Source organism: Symphalangus syndactylus, chromosome 1, assembly GCF_028878055.3.
Source record: "Symphalangus syndactylus isolate Jambi chromosome 1, NHGRI_mSymSyn1-v2.1_pri, whole genome shotgun sequence".
Classification (NCBI taxonomy): Eukaryota; Metazoa; Chordata; class Mammalia; order Primates; family Hylobatidae; genus Symphalangus; species Symphalangus syndactylus.
In genome coordinates, this window is record NC_072423.2 from 148,958,467 (window position 1) to 148,978,046 (window position 19,580).

The window sequence follows — 19,580 nt, forward strand, 5'->3', positions numbered from 1 at the left end:
TGACTTCTTGTCCTTCAATCGCTGAAAGGATGATGGTATCTGCCAAAAGCACGTACTTGGAAGTACATCCCAGCACAAACACACACACACACACACACGCACGCACACACACACACACACACACACGCACACACAGAGTTTCACAGGTAAAGATTTCTTCCCTGACATTGCTTTACCTATAATAAGGCAACTGTGTGGCCACTGTCCTAACCCGCTTACACTCATATTATATGTGCCTATCATCCTGAGGAGTAATTGGATTCAGGTGTTCTAGAAATCATGATGTGGGCTGTGTCTGTTGAATTCCCAGGAATGCAGGGGGACACACCCTGTGACTCATTCCTTAATTGAGTGCTGATATTTGATTGGTTTATCGTGAACCGGATGGGTGGGTGGGGTGTTCGGGGCTGGTGGAGATGAGTTATTTAAGGGCTGATGCGGCCAGAGGGCTCGTCGTTTGAAGACTCTCTCGGAAGAGATAGCGTCTCTCTGCAACCTGCGGTCCCAGCAGAGAAACCCTGTGATCCCTGTTCCAGGCGACATGGAGCACGACTCACTCTACTCGGGGGGTGAGTGGCACTTCAACCGCTTTTCAAAACTCACATCTTCTCGGCCACATGCAGCTTTTGCTGAAATCCAGCGGACTTCTCTCCCTGAGAAGTCACCACTCTCATCTGAGACCCGTGTCCACCCCTGTGATGATTTGGCTCCTGTGGCAAGACAGCTTGCTCCCAGGGAGAAGCTTCCTCTGAGTAGCAGGGGACCTGCTGCGGTGGGGGCTGGGCTCCAGAATATGGGAAATACCTGCTACGTGAATGCTTCCCTGCAGTGCCTGACATACACACCGCCCCTTGCCAACTACATGCTGTCCCGGGAGCACTCTCAAACTTGTCATCGTCACAAGTGCTGCATGCTCTGTACTATGCAAGCTCACATCACACGGGCCCTCCACCGTCCGGGCCATGTCATCCAGCCCTCACAGGCATTGGCTGCTGGCTTCCATAGAGGCAAGCAGGAAGATGCCCATGAATTTCTCATGTTCACTGTGGATGCCATGAAAAAGGCATGCCTTCCCGGGCACAAGCAGGTAGATCCTCACCCTAAGGACACCACCCTCATCCACCAAATATTTGGAGGGTACTGGAGATCTCAAATCAAGTGTCTCCACTGCCAGGGCATTTCAGACACCTTTGACCCTTACCTGGACATCGCCCTGGATATCCAGGCAGCTCAGAGTGTGAAGCAAGCTTTGGAACAGTTGGTGAAGCCCGAAGAACTCAATGGAGAGAATGCCTATCATTGTGGTCTTTGTCTCCAGAAGGCGCCTGCCTCCAAGACGTTAACTTTACACACTTCTGCCAAGGTCCTCATCCTCGTATTGAAGAGATTCTCCGATGTCACGGGCAACAAACTTGCCAAGAATGTGCAATATCCTGAGTGCCTTGACATGCAGCCATACATGTCTCAGCACAACACAGGACCTCTTGTCTATGTCCTCTACGCTGTGCTGGTCCACGCTGGGTGGAGTTGTCACAACGGACATTACTTCTCTTATGTCAAAGCTCAAGAAGGCCAGTGGTATAAAATGGATGATGCCGAGGTCACTGCTTCTGGCATCACTTCTGTCCTGAGTCAACAGGCCTATGTCCTCTTTTATATCCAGAAGAGTGAATTGGAAAGACACAGTGAGGGTGTGTCAAGAGGCAGGGAACCAAGAGCCCTTGGCCCTGCAGACACAGACAGGCGAGCAACGCAAGGAGAGCTCAACAGAGACCCCTGCCTCCAGGCACCCGAGTTGGACGAGCACTCGGTGGAAAGAGACACTCAGGAAAGCACCTTAGACCACTGGAAATTCCTCCAAGAGCAAAACAAAACGAAGCCTGAGTTCAACGTCAGAAAAGTCGAAGGTACCCTGCCTCCCAACGTAGTTGTGATTCATCAATCAAAATACAAGTGTGGCACCAAAAACCATCATCCTGAACAGCAAAGCTCCCTGCTAAACCTCTCTTCGACGAACCCGACAGATCAGGAATCCATCAACACTGGCACACTCGCTTCTCGGCAAGGGAGGACCAGGAGATCCAAAGGGAAGAACAAACACAGCAGCAGGGCTCTGCTTCTGTGCCAGTGATCTCAGTGGAAGTGCTGACCCACACGTAGGGGTGCACACACACACACACACACACACACACACCCGGGCGCACACACACAGACACACACACACACAAATACAAGCACAAGCGCGCACGGAATCACACAGGCACCCACACAAACACCTACACCGTCAGTCCTACACAAAGCAATGAGGAGCCCAAGTATCTGCCTGTACAACGGGGACAACTGGATAGTGATGGCTGCGTCTCAGGATGAGCCCACACATGGGAAACATCAAGTTTTGGGGTCGTGAGTCTTCCCAACCTGTGGAGGGCCTCTCCGTGTGTTTGCGTTCATGGTAGATGACATTCAGTGTGCATTTCTAAACATGACATATTGACGTGTGGGTTTGCCTGTCAGGTTATTGCAGGGGACTGGGTTTACTATTTTCTCTTCGGGTGTGTTCCATCCGTCAGCTGTTGGTCGGCAGGATGAAGGTGAAATTATGCTAATGCGGGACATCTGTGGATCATTCTCGCCACCTTGAATAGTGGAAACTGGAATGCATTTGGAAGACAGGAAGGGTGTTCTTCGTTGGTACCCTGGCTCGCCGTTTTTACGTTGGTTTTTGAATGGACCTCAGGCGCCCTAGGACTTGTGCTCTCGGTGGAACCCACATAACGCCGGAAACTCACAGACCGACTTGCCTGTTTCACGGTGTCCACTTCCAACGAATTGAAATGAAAAATTTTCCCACGGGCATGTAAGTCGTTTGGAAGGAAGTCGTAGGGATAACAAAGGAAATCAAACACAGGAGTGTGTGTATTCAACTAAAACCACATCAGAAAGCCCTGAAGTAAATCTCATTTGGTGTGTTTACAAATGGCATTTGGGGAGATTGCAGGTCAGGCGTCCAGCTGCGAAAGCTGCATCTCTGAAGCACAGTCCCTGTCCTGTCATCAGACTTCTTTATCCGACGTGGTGTTTCAGTGGAAATGATTGCGGGAAATGGCCCCTTCCTTTTCTGTATTTGCTGATGAGATTTCACGGTCCCTTTCTCGTTAGGTGCAGTGACCAAAGTTGACCAACCCCTGAGGAAAGTTGTCCAGGGCACAACTCAGGGCTCCGTAGAACCACAGAATCTTGGGGGCAACCCTGCTCGAGCACCCAAGTGCGCATACCAACAGGGTCTCTGTGTGACGTTGTGTGAAAACTACAGTGTGATGAGCATGATTCGCAGACAGGTTATCGATTGGGATCACCTCTAAATCAGTTACGAGCATTAAAGGACACCGATGCCCAGGTCCCGCCTCCAGGAAGAAGACCCTCCAGCGTTTTGTGTGAAGCCACGGCATCTGGATTCCTCATGCTTCTGGGGATCATTCTCCTGGAAATGGTGGCTCCTTTCTCCCTGTGGAGCGTCTTTCTAAGCAGTGCTCCTTTCTTCCCCCAGGACGCTTTACGTCTGGCACGGGAAGCCTTCTGATTGAGCACGCCTGGCCTCATGAAAAGACAAGGGAAAGAAACGGGGCCAAAGGTCACAGTCCTCTCATTCCACCATCCTCCTTGAAACCATCCCAATTTCACGGGCCCAGAGGCCAGGGCTGTGTGTTTACACCTCGAGGCCTCGGCACCGGGCCTAAATTCTGCCCCGTTTCTTCCTGTCTAACACATTTTGGGAAAATCCCTAGAGCCAGGATCTTCATTCCTGCTAAGCTAGGGAGCCTGCAGACACACCCAAATTCTGTCCCTCTTAGTTCAGGGAACATGTCCACTTTCATCATCATTCAAATTTGCACCAAATGTGCTAACTGCAATTCCACCACACAATGAGTGACCACAAGTGGAGGCAACATCTCAGATCCTGAACAATTGACGCAAGAATCCATGAGATACACGGCTTATTTTTGCCTTTTCCCACTGAAACGGGGGCCAGTGTTAACAATGTTAGACAATCCTCTGTTTCACTCCCTGTTTTTAAATGTCTCCGATGGTTTCTTCTTGAGACACGGCCTCACTCCCGCCACCCGGGCTTTTCTACGGGGTAGTTTTCCTTGTTTGCTTCTGTCAAATTTACAACTTTTTATTTCATCCCTATCAATTGTTGATCCATTAGCACATAGCTATGAAAATATTATCACCCATGCTGTGAGATACGTTGTTGTTATGTTCATCATTTCTTTAATAAACCGAAGCTTTTAGTTGGGATACCTTCTGATTTCTCAAGTTTTTTCTTTCATGTTTTCTTAAACTGCCGTCGTACGTCCGAAACCACCGGCTATACATTCTCATGACTATTTTTCTTTTCTGGCAAACACAAATTTGGGGAATGTCATCGATTAGTCTCTCGGTGATTGCATGATTTCCCGAAAGTGTTTCACACTCTACATTGTGCGCTGAGTATCTCCTCAAACTTCAGTGCAGGTTTCTACCACTTGATGCTTTATTATTTGGGAAGCTAGCTTCGGCAAGAGCATTTCATGCAAAGACTTGCCTTGTTCCCCACTGGCAGGTAATTTCACTCGGATATAGAATCACTAGGCTGGACATGGAAAGATTATCGCTGGAAGGTCTATTTGATTCCACGTATCTCTCCTTTTTTATGAAGGAAAAAATACGCGATGCTAATTACTAGACTTCATTGACTATTCTCAAGTCAGAAAGCGCACTTCTGACTTCTTGTCCTTCAATCGCTGAAAGGATGATGGTATCTGCCAAAAGCACGTACTTGGAAGTACATCCCAGCACAAACACACACACACACACACACGCACGCACACACACACACACACACACACGCACACACAGAGTTTCACAGGTAAAGATTTCTTCCCTGACATTGCTTTACCTATAATAAGGCAACTGTGTGGCCACTGTCCTAACCCGCTTACACTCATATTATATGTGCCTATCATCCTGAGGAGTAATTGGATTCAGGTGTTCTAGAAATCATGATGTGGGCTGTGTCTGTTGAATTCCCAGGAATGCAGGGGGACACACCCTGTGACTCATTCCTTAATTGAGTGCTGATATTTGATTGGTTTATCGTGAACCGGATGGGTGGGTGGGGTGTTCGGGGCTGGTGGAGATGAGTTATTTAAGGGCTGATGCGGCCAGAGGGCTCGTCGTTTGAAGACTCTCTCGGAAGAGATAGCGTCTCTCTGCAACCTGCGGTCCCAGCAGAGAAACCCTGTGATCCCTGTTCCAGGCGACATGGAGCACGACTCACTCTACTCGGGGGGTGAGTGGCACTTCAACCGCTTTTCAAAACTCACATCTTCTCGGCCACATGCAGCTTTTGCTGAAATCCAGCGGACTTCTCTCCCTGAGAAGTCACCACTCTCATCTGAGACCCGTGTCCACCCCTGTGATGATTTGGCTCCTGTGGCAAGACAGCTTGCTCCCAGGGAGAAGCTTCCTCTGAGTAGCAGGGGACCTGCTGCGGTGGGGGCTGGGCTCCAGAATATGGGAAATACCTGCTACGTGAATGCTTCCCTGCAGTGCCTGACATACACACCGCCCCTTGCCAACTACATGCTGTCCCGGGAGCACTCTCAAACTTGTCATCGTCACAAGTGCTGCATGCTCTGTACTATGCAAGCTCACATCACACGGGCCCTCCACCGTCCGGGCCATGTCATCCAGCCCTCACAGGCATTGGCTGCTGGCTTCCATAGAGGCAAGCAGGAAGATGCCCATGAATTTCTCATGTTCACTGTGGATGCCATGAAAAAGGCATGCCTTCCCGGGCACAAGCAGGTAGATCCTCACCCTAAGGACACCACCCTCATCCACCAAATATTTGGAGGGTACTGGAGATCTCAAATCAAGTGTCTCCACTGCCAGGGCATTTCAGACACCTTTGACCCTTACCTGGACATCGCCCTGGATATCCAGGCAGCTCAGAGTGTGAAGCAAGCTTTGGAACAGTTGGTGAAGCCCGAAGAACTCAATGGAGAGAATGCCTATCATTGTGGTCTTTGTCTCCAGAAGGCGCCTGCCTCCAAGACGTTAACTTTACACACTTCTGCCAAGGTCCTCATCCTCGTATTGAAGAGATTCTCCGATGTCACGGGCAACAAACTTGCCAAGAATGTGCAATATCCTGAGTGCCTTGACATGCAGCCATACATGTCTCAGCACAACACAGGACCTCTTGTCTATGTCCTCTACGCTGTGCTGGTCCACGCTGGGTGGAGTTGTCACAACGGACATTACTTCTCTTATGTCAAAGCTCAAGAAGGCCAGTGGTATAAAATGGATGATGCCGAGGTCACTGCTTCTGGCATCACTTCTGTCCTGAGTCAACAGGCCTATGTCCTCTTTTATATCCAGAAGAGTGAATTGGAAAGACACAGTGAGGGTGTGTCAAGAGGCAGGGAACCAAGAGCCCTTGGCCCTGCAGAAACAGACAGGCGAGCAACGCAAGGAGAGCTCAACAGAGACCCCTGCCTCCAGGCACCCGAGTTGGACGAGCACTCGGTGGAAAGAGACACTCAGGAAAGCACCTTAGACCACTGGAAATTCCTCCAAGAGCAAAACAAAACGAAGCCTGAGTTCAACGTCAGAAAAGTCGAAGGTACCCTGCCTCCCAACGTAGTTGTGATTCATCAATCAAAATACAAGTGTGGCACCAAAAACCATCATCCTGAACAGCAAAGCTCCCTGCTAAACCTCTCTTCGACGAACCCGACAGATCAGGAATCCATCAACACTGGCACACTCGCTTCTCGGCAAGGGAGGACCAGGAGATCCAAAGGGAAGAACAAACACAGCAGCAGGGCTCTGCTTCTGTGCCAGTGATCTCAGTGGAAGTGCTGACCCACACGTAGGGGTGCACACACACACACACACACACACACACACCCGGGCGCACACACACAGACACACACACACACAAATACAAGCACAAGCGCGCACGGAATCACACAGGCACCCACACAAACACCTACACCGTCAGTCCTACACAAAGCAATGAGGAGCCCAAGTATCTGCCTGTACAACGGGGACAACTGGATAGTGATGGCTGCGTCTCAGGATGAGCCCACACATGGGAAACATCAAGTTTTGGGGTCGTGAGTCTTCCCAACCTGTGGAGGGCCTCTCCGTGTGTTTGCGTTCACGGTAGATGACATTCAGTGTGCATTTCTAAACATGACATATTGACGTGTGGGTTTGCCTGTCAGGTTATTGCAGGGGACTGGGTTTACTATTTTCTCTTCGGGTGTGTTCCATCCGTCAGCTGTTGGTCGGCAGGATGAAGGTGAAATTATGCTAATGCGGGACATCTGTGGATCATTCTCGCCACCTTGAATAGTGGAAACTGGAATGCATTTGGAAGACAGGAAGGGTGTTCTTCGTTGGTACCCTGGCTCGCCGTTTTTACGTTGGTTTTTGAATGGACCTCAGGCGCCCTAGGACTTGTGCTCTCGGTGGAACCCACATAACGCCGGAAACTCACAGACCGACTTGCCTGTTTCACGGTGTCCACTTCCAACGAATTGAAATGAAAAATTTTCCCACGGGCATGTAAGTCGTTTGGAAGGAAGTCGTAGGGATAACAAAGGAAATCAAACACAGGAGTGTGTGTATTCAACTAAAACCACATCAGAAAGCCCTGAAGTAAATCTCATTTGGTGTGTTTACAAATGGCATTTGGGGAGATTGCAGGTCAGGCGTCCAGCTGCGAAAGCTGCATCTCTGAAGCACAGTCCCTGTCCTGTCATCAGACTTCTTTATCCGACGTGGTGTTTCAGTGGAAATGATTGCGGGAAATGGCCCCTTCCTTTTCTGTATTTGCTGATGAGATTTCACGGTCCCTTTCTCGTTAGGTGCAGTGACCAAAGTTGACCAACCCCTGAGGAAAGTTGTCCAGGGCACAACTCAGGGCTCCGTAGAACCACAGAATCTTGGGGGCAACCCTGCTCGAGCACCCAAGTGCGCATACCAACAGGGTCTCTGTGTGACGTTGTGTGAAAACTACAGTGTGATGAGCATGATTCGCAGACAGGTTATCGATTGGGATCACCTCTAAATCAGTTACGAGCATTAAAGGACACCGATGCCCAGGTCCCGCCTCCAGGAAGAAGACCCTCCAGCGTTTTGTGTGAAGCCACGGCATCTGGATTCCTCATGCTTCTGGGGATCATTCTCCTGGAAATGGTGGCTCCTTTCTCCCTGTGGAGCGTCTTTCTAAGCAGTGCTCCTTTCTTCCCCCAGGACGCTTTACGTCTGGCACGGGAAGCCTTCTGATTGAGCACGCCTGGCCTCATGAAAAGACAAGGGAAAGAAACGGGGCCAAAGGTCACAGTCCTCTCATTCCACCATCCTCCTTGAAACCATCCCAATTTCACGGGCCCAGAGGCCAGGGCTGTGTGTTTACACCTCGAGGCCTCGGCACCGGGCCTAAATTCTGCCCCGTTTCTTCCTGTCTAACACATTTTGGGAAAATCCCTAGAGCCAGGATCTTCATTCCTGCTAAGCTAGGGAGCCTGCAGACACACCCAAATTCTGTCCCTCTTAGTTCAGGGAACATGTCCACTTTCATCATCATTCAAATTTGCACCAAATGTGCTAACTGCAATTCCACCACACAATGAGTGACCACAAGTGGAGGCAACATCTCAGATCCTGAACAATTGACGCAAGAATCCATGAGATACACGGCTTATTTTTGCCTTTTCCCACTGAAACGGGGGCCAGTGTTAACAATGTTAGACAATCCTCTGTTTCACTCCCTGTTTTTAAATGTCTCCGATGGTTTCTTCTTGAGACACGGCCTCACTCCCGCCACCCGGGCTTTTCTACGGGGTAGTTTTCCTTGTTTGCTTCTGTCAAATTTACAACTTTTTATTTCATCCCTATCAATTGTTGATCCATTAGCACATAGCTATGAAAATATTATCACCCATGCTGTGAGATACGTTGTTGTTATGTTCATCATTTCTTTAATAAACCGAAGCTTTTAGTTGGGATACCTTCTGATTTCTCAAGTTTTTTCTTTCATGTTTTCTTAAACTGCCGTCGTACGTCCGAAACCACCGGCTATACATTCTCATGACTATTTTTCTTTTCTGGCAAACACAAATTTGGGGAATGTCATCGATTAGTCTCTCGGTGATTGCATGATTTCCCGAAAGTGTTTCACACTCTACATTGTGCGCTGAGTATCTCCTCAAACTTCAGTGCAGGTTTCTACCACTTGATGCTTTATTATTTGGGAAGCTAGCTTCGGCAAGAGCATTTCATGCAAAGACTTGCCTTGTTCCCCACTGGCAGGTAATTTCACTCGGATATAGAATCACTAGGCTGGACATGGAAAGATTATCGCTGGAAGGTCTATTTGATTCCACGTATCTCTCCTTTTTTATGAAGGAAAAAATACGCGATGCTAATTACTAGACTTCATTGACTATTCTCAAGTCAGAAAGCGCACTTCTGACTTCTTGTCCTTCAATCGCTGAAAGGATGATGGTATCTGCCAAAAGCACGTACTTGGAAGTACATCCCAGCACAAACACACACACACACACACACGCACGCACACACACACACACACACACACGCACACACAGAGTTTCACAGGTAAAGATTTCTTCCCTGACATTGCTTTACCTATAATAAGGCAACTGTGTGGCCACTGTCCTAACCCGCTTACACTCATATTATATGTGCCTATCATCCTGAGGAGTAATTGGATTCAGGTGTTCTAGAAATCATGATGTGGGCTGTGTCTGTTGAATTCCCAGGAATGCAGGGGGACACACCCTGTGACTCATTCCTTAATTGAGTGCTGATATTTGATTGGTTTATCGTGAACCGGATGGGTGGGTGGGGTGTTCGGGGCTGGTGGAGATGAGTTATTTAAGGGCTGATGCGGCCAGAGGGCTCGTCGTTTGAAGACTCTCTCGGAAGAGATAGCGTCTCTCTGCAACCTGCGGTCCCAGCAGAGAAACCCTGTGATCCCTGTTCCAGGCGACATGGAGCACGACTCACTCTACTCGGGGGGTGAGTGGCACTTCAACCGCTTTTCAAAACTCACATCTTCTCGGCCACATGCAGCTTTTGCTGAAATCCAGCGGACTTCTCTCCCTGAGAAGTCACCACTCTCATCTGAGACCCGTGTCCACCCCTGTGATGATTTGGCTCCTGTGGCAAGACAGCTTGCTCCCAGGGAGAAGCTTCCTCTGAGTAGCAGGGGACCTGCTGCGGTGGGGGCTGGGCTCCAGAATATGGGAAATACCTGCTACGTGAATGCTTCCCTGCAGTGCCTGACATACACACCGCCCCTTGCCAACTACATGCTGTCCCGGGAGCACTCTCAAACTTGTCATCGTCACAAGTGCTGCATGCTCTGTACTATGCAAGCTCACATCACACGGGCCCTCCACCGTCCGGGCCATGTCATCCAGCCCTCACAGGCATTGGCTGCTGGCTTCCATAGAGGCAAGCAGGAAGATGCCCATGAATTTCTCATGTTCACTGTGGATGCCATGAAAAAGGCATGCCTTCCCGGGCACAAGCAGGTAGATCCTCACCCTAAGGACACCACCCTCATCCACCAAATATTTGGAGGGTACTGGAGATCTCAAATCAAGTGTCTCCACTGCCAGGGCATTTCAGACACCTTTGACCCTTACCTGGACATCGCCCTGGATATCCAGGCAGCTCAGAGTGTGAAGCAAGCTTTGGAACAGTTGGTGAAGCCCGAAGAACTCAATGGAGAGAATGCCTATCATTGTGGTCTTTGTCTCCAGAAGGCGCCTGCCTCCAAGACGTTAACTTTACACACTTCTGCCAAGGTCCTCATCCTCGTATTGAAGAGATTCTCCGATGTCACGGGCAACAAACTTGCCAAGAATGTGCAATATCCTGAGTGCCTTGACATGCAGCCATACATGTCTCAGCACAACACAGGACCTCTTGTCTATGTCCTCTACGCTGTGCTGGTCCACGCTGGGTGGAGTTGTCACAACGGACATTACTTCTCTTATGTCAAAGCTCAAGAAGGCCAGTGGTATAAAATGGATGATGCCGAGGTCACTGCTTCTGGCATCACTTCTGTCCTGAGTCAACAGGCCTATGTCCTCTTTTATATCCAGAAGAGTGAATTGGAAAGACACAGTGAGGGTGTGTCAAGAGGCAGGGAACCAAGAGCCCTTGGCCCTGCAGACACAGACAGGCGAGCAACGCAAGGAGAGCTCAACAGAGACCCCTGCCTCCAGGCACCCGAGTTGGACGAGCACTCGGTGGAAAGAGACACTCAGGAAAGCACCTTAGACCACTGGAAATTCCTCCAAGAGCAAAACAAAACGAAGCCTGAGTTCAACGTCAGAAAAGTCGAAGGTACCCTGCCTCCCAACGTAGTTGTGATTCATCAATCAAAATACAAGTGTGGCACCAAAAACCATCATCCTGAACAGCAAAGCTCCCTGCTAAACCTCTCTTCGACGAACCCGACAGATCAGGAATCCATCAACACTGGCACACTCGCTTCTCGGCAAGGGAGGACCAGGAGATCCAAAGGGAAGAACAAACACAGCAACAGGGCTCTGCTTCTGTGCCAGTGATCTCAGTGGAAGTGCTGACCCACACGTAGGGGTGCACACACACACACACACACACACACACACCCGGGCGCACACACACAGACACACACACACACAAATACAAGCACAAGCGCGCACGGAATCACACAGGCACCCACACAAACACCTACACCGTCAGTCCTACACAAAGCAATGAGGAGCCCAAGTATCTGCCTGTACAACGGGGACAACTGGATAGTGATGGCTGCGTCTCAGGATGAGCCCACACATGGGAAACATCAAGTTTTGGGGTCGTGAGTCTTCCCAACCTGTGGAGGGCCTCTCTGTGTGTTTGCGTTCACGGTAGATGACATTCAGTGTGCATTTCTAAACATGACATATTGACGTGTGGGTTTGCCTGTTAGGTTATTGCAGGGAACTGGGTTTACTATTTTCTCTTCGGGTGTGTTCCATCCGTCAGCTGTTGGTCGGCAGGATGAAGGTGAAATTATGCTAATGCGGGACATCTGTGGATCATTCTCGCCACCTTGAATAGTGGAAACTGGAATGCATTTGGAAGACAGGAAGGGTGTTCTTCGTTGGTACCCTGGCTCGCCGTTTTTACGTTGGTTTTTGAATGGACCTCAGGCGCCCTAGGACTTGTGCTCTCGGTGGAACCCACATAACGCCGGAAACTCACAGACCGACTTGCCTGTTTCACGGTGTCCACTTCCAACGAATTGAAATGAAAAATTTTCCCACGGGCATGTAAGTCGTTTGGAAGGAAGTCGTAGGGATAACAAAGGAAATCAAACACAGGAGTGTGTGTATTCAACTAAAACCACATCAGAAAGCCCTGAAGTAAATCTCATTTGGTGTGTTTACAAATGGCATTTGGGGAGATTGCAGGTCAGGCGTCCAGCTGCGAAAGCTGCATCTCTGAAGCACAGTCCCTGTCCTGTCATCAGACTTCTTTATCCGACGTGGTGTTTCAGTGGAAATGATTGCGGGAAATGGCCCCTTCCTTTTCTGTATTTGCTGATGAGATTTCACGGTCCCTTTCTCGTTAGGTGCAGTGACCAAAGTTGACCAACCCCTGAGGAAAGTTGTCCAGGGCACAACTCAGGGCTCCGTAGAACCACAGAATCTTGGGGGCAACCCTGCTCGAGCACCCAAGTGCGCATACCAACAGGGTCTCTGTGTGACGTTGTGTGAAAACTACAGTGTGATGAGCATGATTCGCAGACAGGTTATCGATTGGGATCACCTCTAAATCAGTTACGAGCATTAAAGGACACCGATGCCCAGGTCCCGCCTCCAGGAAGAAGACCCTCCAGCGTTTTGTGTGAAGCCACGGCATCTGGATTCCTCATGCTTCTGGGGATCATTCTCCTGGAAATGGTGGCTCCTTTCTCCCTGTGGAGCGTCTTTCTAAGCAGTGCTCCTTTCTTCCCCCAGGACGCTTTACGTCTGGCACGGGAAGCCTTCTGATTGAGCACGCCTGGCCTCATGAAAAGACAAGGGAAAGAAACGGGGCCAAAGGTCACAGTCCTCTCATTCCACCATCCTCCTTGAAACCATCCCAATTTCACGGGCCCAGAGGCCAGGGCTGTGTGTTTACACCTCGAGGCCTCGGCACCGGGCCTAAATTCTGCCCCGTTTCTTCCTGTCTAACACATTTTGGGAAAATCCCTAGAGCCAGGATCTTCATTCCTGCTAAGCTAGGGAGCCTGCAGACACACCCAAATTCTGTCCCTCTTAGTTCAGGGAACATGTCCACTTTCATCATCATTCAAATTTGCACCAAATGTGCTAACTGCAATTCCACCACACAATGCGTGACCACAAGTGGAGGCAACATCTCAGATCCTGAACAATTGACGCAAGAATCCATGAGATACACGGCTTATTTTTGCCTTTTCCCACTGAAACGGGGGCCAGTGTTAACAATGTTAGACAATCCTCTGTTTCACTCCCTGTTTTTAAATCTCTCCGATGGTTTCTTCTTGAGACACGGCCTCACTCCCGCCACCCGGGCTTTTCTACGGGGTAGTTTTCCTTGTTTGCTTCTGTCAAATTTACAACTTTTTATTTCATCCCTATCAATTGTTGATCCATTAGCACATAGCTATGAAAATATTATCACCCATGCTGTGAGATACGTTGTTGTTATGTTCATCATTTCTTTAATAAACCGAAGCTTTTAGTTGGGATACCTTCTGATTTCTCAAGTCTTTTCTTTCATGTTTTCTTAAACTGCCGTCGTACGTCCGAAACCACCGGCTATACATTCTCATGACTATTTTTCTTTTCTGGCAAACACAAATTTGGGGAATGTCATCGATTAGTCTCTCGGTGATTGCATGATTTCCCGAAAGTGTTTCACACTCTACATTGTGCGCTGAGTATCTCCTCAAACTTCAGTGCAGGTTTCTACCACTTGATGCTTTATTATTTGGGAAGCTAGCTTCGGCAAGAGCATTTCATGCAAAGACTTGCCTTGTTCCCCACTGGCAGGTAATTTCACTCGGATATAGAATCACTAGGCTGGACATGGAAAGATTATCGCTGGAAGGTCTATTTGATTCCACGTATCTCTCCTTTTTTATGAAGGAAAAAATACGCGATGCTAATTACTAGAATTCATTGACTATTCTCAAGTCAGAAAGCGCACTTCTGACTTCTTGTCCTTCAATCGCTGAAAGGATGATGGTATCTGCCAAAAGCACGTACTTGGAAGTACATCCCAGCACAAACACACACACACACACACACGCACACACACACACACACACACACGCACACACAGAGTTTCACAGGTAAAGATTTCTTCCCTGACATTGCTTTACCTATAATAAGGCAACTGTGTGGCCACTGTCCTAACCCGCTTACACTCATATTATATGTGCCTATCATCCTGAGGAGTAATTGGATTCAGGTGTTCTAGAAATCATGATGTGGGCTGTGTCTGTTGAATTCCCAGGAATGCAGGGGGACACACCCTGTGACTCATTCCTTAATTGAGTGCTGATATTTGATTGGTTTATCGTGAACCGGATGGGTGGGTGGGGTGTTCGGGGCTGGTGGAGATGAGTTATTTAAGGGCTGATGCGGCCAGAGGGCTCGTCGTTTGAAGACTCTCTCGGAAGAGATAGCGTCTCTCTGCAACCTGCGGTCCCAGCAGAGAAACCCTGTGATCCCTGTTCCAGGCGACATGGAGCACGACTCACTCTCCTCGGGGGGTGAGTGGCACTTCAACCGCTTTTCAAAACTCACATCTTCTCGGCCACATGCAGCTTTTGCTGAAATCCAGCGGACTTCTCTCCCTGAGAAGTCACCACTCTCATCTGAGACCCGTGTCCACCCCTGTGATGATTTGGCTCCTGTGGCAAGACAGCTTGCTCCCAGGGAGAAGCTTCCTCTGAGTAGCAGGGGACCTGCTGCGGTGGGGGCTGGGCTCCAGAATATGGGAAATACCTGCTACGTGAATGCTTCCCTGCAGTGCCTGACATACACACCGCCCCTTGCCAACTACATGCTGTCCCGGGAGCACTCTCAAACTTGTCATCGTCACAAGTGCTGCATGCTCTGTACTATGCAAGCTCACATCACACGGGCCCTCCACCGTCCGGGCCATGTCATCCAGCCCTCACAGGCATTGGCTGCTGGCTTCCATAGAGGCAAGCAGGAAGATGCCCATGAATTTCTCATGTTCACTGTGGATGCCATGAAAAAGGCATGCCTTCCCGGGCACAAGCAGGTAGATCCTCACCCTAAGGACACCACCCTCATCCACCAAATATTTGGAGGGTACTGGAGATCTCAAATCAAGTGTCTCCACTGCCAGGGCATTTCAGACACCTTTGACCCTTACCTGGACATCGCCCTGGATATCCAGGCAGCTCAGAGTGTGAAGCAAGCTTTGGAACAGTTGGTGAAGCCCGAAGAACTCAATGGAGAGAATGCCTATCATTGTGGTCTTTGTCTCCAGAAGGCGCCTGCCTCCAAGACGTTAACTTTACACACTTCTGCCAAGGTCCTCATCCTCGTATTGAAGAGATTCTCCGATGTCACGGGCAACAAACTTGCCAAGAATGTGCAATATCCTGAGTGCCTTGACATGCAGCCATACATGTCTCAGCAGAACACAGGACCTCTTGTCTATGTCCTCTACGCTGTGCTGGTCCACGCTGGGTGGAGTTGTCACAACGGACATTACTTCTCTTATGTCAAAGCTCAAGAAGGCCAGTGGTATAAAATGGATGATGCCGAGGTCACTGCTTCTGGCATCACTTCTGTCCTGAGTCAACAGGCCTATGTCCTCTTTTATATCCAGAAGAGTGAATTGGAAAGACACAGTGAGGGTGTGTCAAGAGGCAGGGAACCAAGAGCCCTTGGCCCTGCAGACACAGACAGGCGAGCAACGCAAGGAGAGCTCAACAGAGACCCCTGCCTCCAGGCACCCGAGTTGGACGAGCACTCGGTGGAAAGAGACACTCAGGAAAGCACCTTAGACCACTGGAAATTCCTCCAAGAGCAAAACAAAACGAAGCCTGAGTTCAACGTCAGAAAAGTCGAAGGTACCCTGCCTCCCAACGTAGTTGTGATTCATCAATCAAAATACAAGTGTGGCACCAAAAACCATCATCCTGAACAGCAAAGCTCCCTGCTAAACCTCTCTTCGACGAACCCGACAGATCAGGAATCCATCAACACTGGCACACTCGCTTCTCGGCAAGGGAGGACCAGGAGATCCAAAGGGAAGAACAAACACAGCAGCAGGGCTCTGCTTCTGTGCCAGTGATCTCAGTGGAAGTGCTGACCCACACGTAGGGGTGCACACACACACACACACACACACACACCCGGGCGCACACACACAGACACACACACACACAAATACACCCACAAGCGCGCACGGAATCACACAGGCACCCACACAAACACCTACACCGTCAGTCCTTCACAAAGCAATGAGGAGCCCAAGTATCTGCCTGTACAACGGGGACAACTGGATAGTGATGGCTGCGTCTCAGGATGAGCCCACACATGGGAAACATCAAGTTTTGGGGTCGTGAGTCTTCCCAACCTGTGGAGGGCCTCTCTGTGTGTTTGCGTTCACGGTAGATGACATTCAGTGTGCATTTCTAAACATGACATATTGACGTGTGGGTTTGCCTGTCAGGTTATTGCAGGGGACTGGGTTTACTATTTTCTCTTCGGGTGTGTTCCATCCGTCAGCTGTTGGTCGGCAGGATGAAGGTGAAATTATGCTGATGCGGGACATCTGTGGATCATTCTCGCCACCTTGAATAGTGGAAACGAATGCATTTGGAAGACAGGAAGGGTGTTCTTCGTTGGTACCCTGGCTCGCCGTTTTTACGTTGGTTTTTGAATGGACCTCAGGCGCCCTAGGACTTGTGCTCTCGGTGGAACCCACATAACGCCGGAAACTCACAGACCGACTTGCCTGTTTCACGGTGTCCACTTCCAACGAATTGAAATGAAAAATTTTCCCACGGGCATGTAAGTCGTTTGGAAGGAAGTCGTAGGGATAACAAAGGAAATCAAACACAGGAGTGTGTGTATTCAACTAAAACCACATCAGAAAGCCCTGAAGTAAATCTCATTTGGTGTGTTTACAAATGGCATTTGGGGAGATTGCAGGTCAGGCGTCCAGCTGCGAAAGCTGCATCTCTGAAGCACAGTCCCTGTCCTGTCATCAGACTTCTTTATCCGACGTGGTGTTTCAGTGGAAATGATTGCGGGAAATGGCCCCTTCCTTTTCTGTATTTGCTGATGAGATTTCACGGTCCCTTTCTCGTTAGGTGCAGTGACCAAAGTTGACCAACCCCTGAGGAAAGTTGTCCAGGGCACAACTCAGGGCTCCGTAGAACCACAGAATCTTGGGGGCAACCCTGCTCGAGCACCCAAGTGCGCATACCAACAGGGTCTCTGTGTGACGTTGTGTGAAAACTACAGTGTGATGAGCATGATTCGCAGACAGGTTATCGATTGGGATCACCTCTAAATCAGTTATGAGCATTAAAGGACACCCATGCCCAGGTCCCGCCTCCAGGAAGAAGACCCTCCAGCGTTTTGTGTGAAGCCACGGCATCTGGATTCCTCATGCTTCTGGGGATCATTCTCCTGGAAATGGTGGCTCCTTTCTCCCTGTGGAGCGTCTTTCTAAGCAGTGCTCCTTTCTTCCCCCAGGACGCTTTACGTCTGGCACGGGAAGCCTTCTGATTGAGCACGCCTGGCCTCATGAAAAGACAAGGGAAAGAAACGGGGCCAAAGGTCACAGTCCTCTCATTCCACCATCCTCCTTGAAACCATCCCAATTTCACGGGCCCAGAGGCCAGGGCTGTGTGTTTACACCTCGAGGCCTCGGCACCGGGCCTAAATTCTGCCCCGTTTCTTCCTGTCTAACACATTTTGGGAAAATCCCTAGAGCCAGGATCTTCATTCCTGCTAAGCTAGGGAGCCTGCAGACACACCCAAATTCTGTCCCTCTTAGTTCAGGGAACATGTCCACTTTCATCATCATTCAAATTTGCACCAAATGTGCTAACTGCAATTCCACCACACAATGCGTGACCACAAGTGGAGGCAACATCTCAGATCCTGAACAATTGACGCAAGAATCCATGAGATACACGGCTTATTTTTGCCTTTTCCCACTGAAACGGGGGCCAGTGTTAACAATGTTAGACAATCCTCTGTTTCACTCCCTGTTTTTAAATCTCTCCGATGGTTTCTTCTTGAGACACGGCCTCACTCCCGCCACCCGGGCTTTTCTACGGGGTAGTTTTCCTTGTTTGCTTCTGTCAAATTTACAACTTTTTATTTCATCCCTATCAATTGTTGATCCATTAGCACATAGCTATGAAAATATTATCACCCATGCTGTGAGATACGTTGTTGTTATGTTCATCATTTCTTTAATAAACCGAAGCTTTTAGTTGGGATACCTTCTGATTTCTCAAGTTTTTTCTTTCATGTTTTCTTAAACTGCCGTCGTACGTCCGAAACCACCGGCTATACATTCTCATGACTATTTTTCTTTTCTGGCAAACACAAATTTGGGGAATGTCATCGATTAGTCTCTCGGTGATTGCATGATTTCCCGAAAGTGTTTCACACTCTACATTGTGCGCTGAGTATCTCCTCAAACTTCAGTGCAGGTTTCTACCACTTGATGCTTTATTATTTGGGAAGCTAGCTTCGGCAAGAGCATTTCATGCAAAGACTTGCCTTGTTCCCCACTGGCAGGTAATTTCACTCGGATATAGAATCACTAGGCTGGACATGGAAAGATTATCGCTGGAAGGTCTATTTGATTCCACGTATCTCTCCTTTTTTATGAAGGAAAAAATACGCGATGCTAATTACTAGAATTCATTGACTATTCTCAAGTCAGAAAGCGCACTTCTGACTTCTTGTCCTTCAATCGCTGAAAGGATGATGGTATCTGCCAAAAGCACGTACTTGGAAGTACATCCCAGCACAAACACACACACACACACACACGCACGCACACACACACACACACACACACGCACACACAGAGTTTCACAGGTAAAGATTTCTTCCCTGACATTGCTTTACCTATAATAAGGCAACTGTGTGGCCACTGTCCTAACCCGCTTACACTCATATTATATGTGCCTATCATCCTGAGGAGTAATTGGATTCAGGTGTTCTAGAAATCATGATGTGGGCTGTGTCTGTTGAATTCCCAGGAATGCAGGGGGACACACCCTGTGACTCATTCCTTAATTGAGTGCTGATATTTGATTGGTTTATCGTGAACCGGATGGGTGGGTGGGGTGTTCGGGGCTGGTGGAGATGAGTTATTTAAGGGCTGATGCGGCCAGAGGGCTCGTCGTTTGAAGACTCTCTCGGAAGAGATAGCGTCTCTCTGCAACCTGCGGTCCCAGCAGAGAAACCCTGTGA

General features: G+C 49.2%; 5 protein-coding genes across 5 annotated transcripts in view; 4 read left to right on the forward strand and 1 right to left on the reverse strand.

Moving 5' to 3' along the window:
- The window catches only part of LOC129487373 (beta-defensin 103A), a 215,737-nt gene that overhangs the window by 60,777 nt on the left and 135,380 nt on the right, over positions 1 to 19,580 (reverse strand). The window lies entirely within an intron of this gene.
- On the forward strand, positions 417 to 2,131 carry LOC129487254 (ubiquitin carboxyl-terminal hydrolase 17-like protein 11). The gene has a single exon (XM_055287857.2). It carries the CDS (start codon positions 542 to 544, stop codon positions 2,129 to 2,131), a length of 1,590 nt encoding a protein of 529 aa, XP_055143832.2. The 5' UTR covers positions 417 to 541.
- Positions 5,183 to 9,450, forward strand: LOC134736387 (ubiquitin carboxyl-terminal hydrolase 17-like protein 11). Its single transcript, XM_063637760.1, has one exon. The coding sequence runs from the start codon at positions 5,308 to 5,310 to the stop codon at positions 6,895 to 6,897; it is 1,590 nt and encodes a 529-aa protein (XP_063493830.1). The 5' UTR covers positions 5,183 to 5,307; the 3' UTR covers positions 6,898 to 9,450.
- LOC134732197 (ubiquitin carboxyl-terminal hydrolase 17-like protein 11) lies at positions 9,949 to 11,694 on the forward strand. Its single transcript, XM_063615110.1, has one exon. The coding sequence runs from the start codon at positions 10,074 to 10,076 to the stop codon at positions 11,661 to 11,663; it is 1,590 nt and encodes a 529-aa protein (XP_063471180.1). The 5' UTR covers positions 9,949 to 10,073; the 3' UTR covers positions 11,664 to 11,694.
- Positions 14,836 to 16,425, forward strand: LOC129487067 (ubiquitin carboxyl-terminal hydrolase 17-like protein 22). The gene has a single exon (XM_055287784.2). The coding sequence runs from the start codon at positions 14,836 to 14,838 to the stop codon at positions 16,423 to 16,425; it is 1,590 nt and encodes a 529-aa protein (XP_055143759.2).

Coding starts and splice junctions, on each gene's coding strand:
- LOC129487254 (XM_055287857.2), top strand. CDS start 542: ATGGAGCACGACTCACTCTACTCGGGGGGTGAGTGGCACTTCAACCGC.
- LOC134736387 (XM_063637760.1), top strand. CDS start 5,308: ATGGAGCACGACTCACTCTACTCGGGGGGTGAGTGGCACTTCAACCGC.
- LOC129487067 (XM_055287784.2), top strand. CDS start 14,836: ATGGAGCACGACTCACTCTCCTCGGGGGGTGAGTGGCACTTCAACCGC.
- LOC134732197 (XM_063615110.1), top strand. CDS start 10,074: ATGGAGCACGACTCACTCTACTCGGGGGGTGAGTGGCACTTCAACCGC.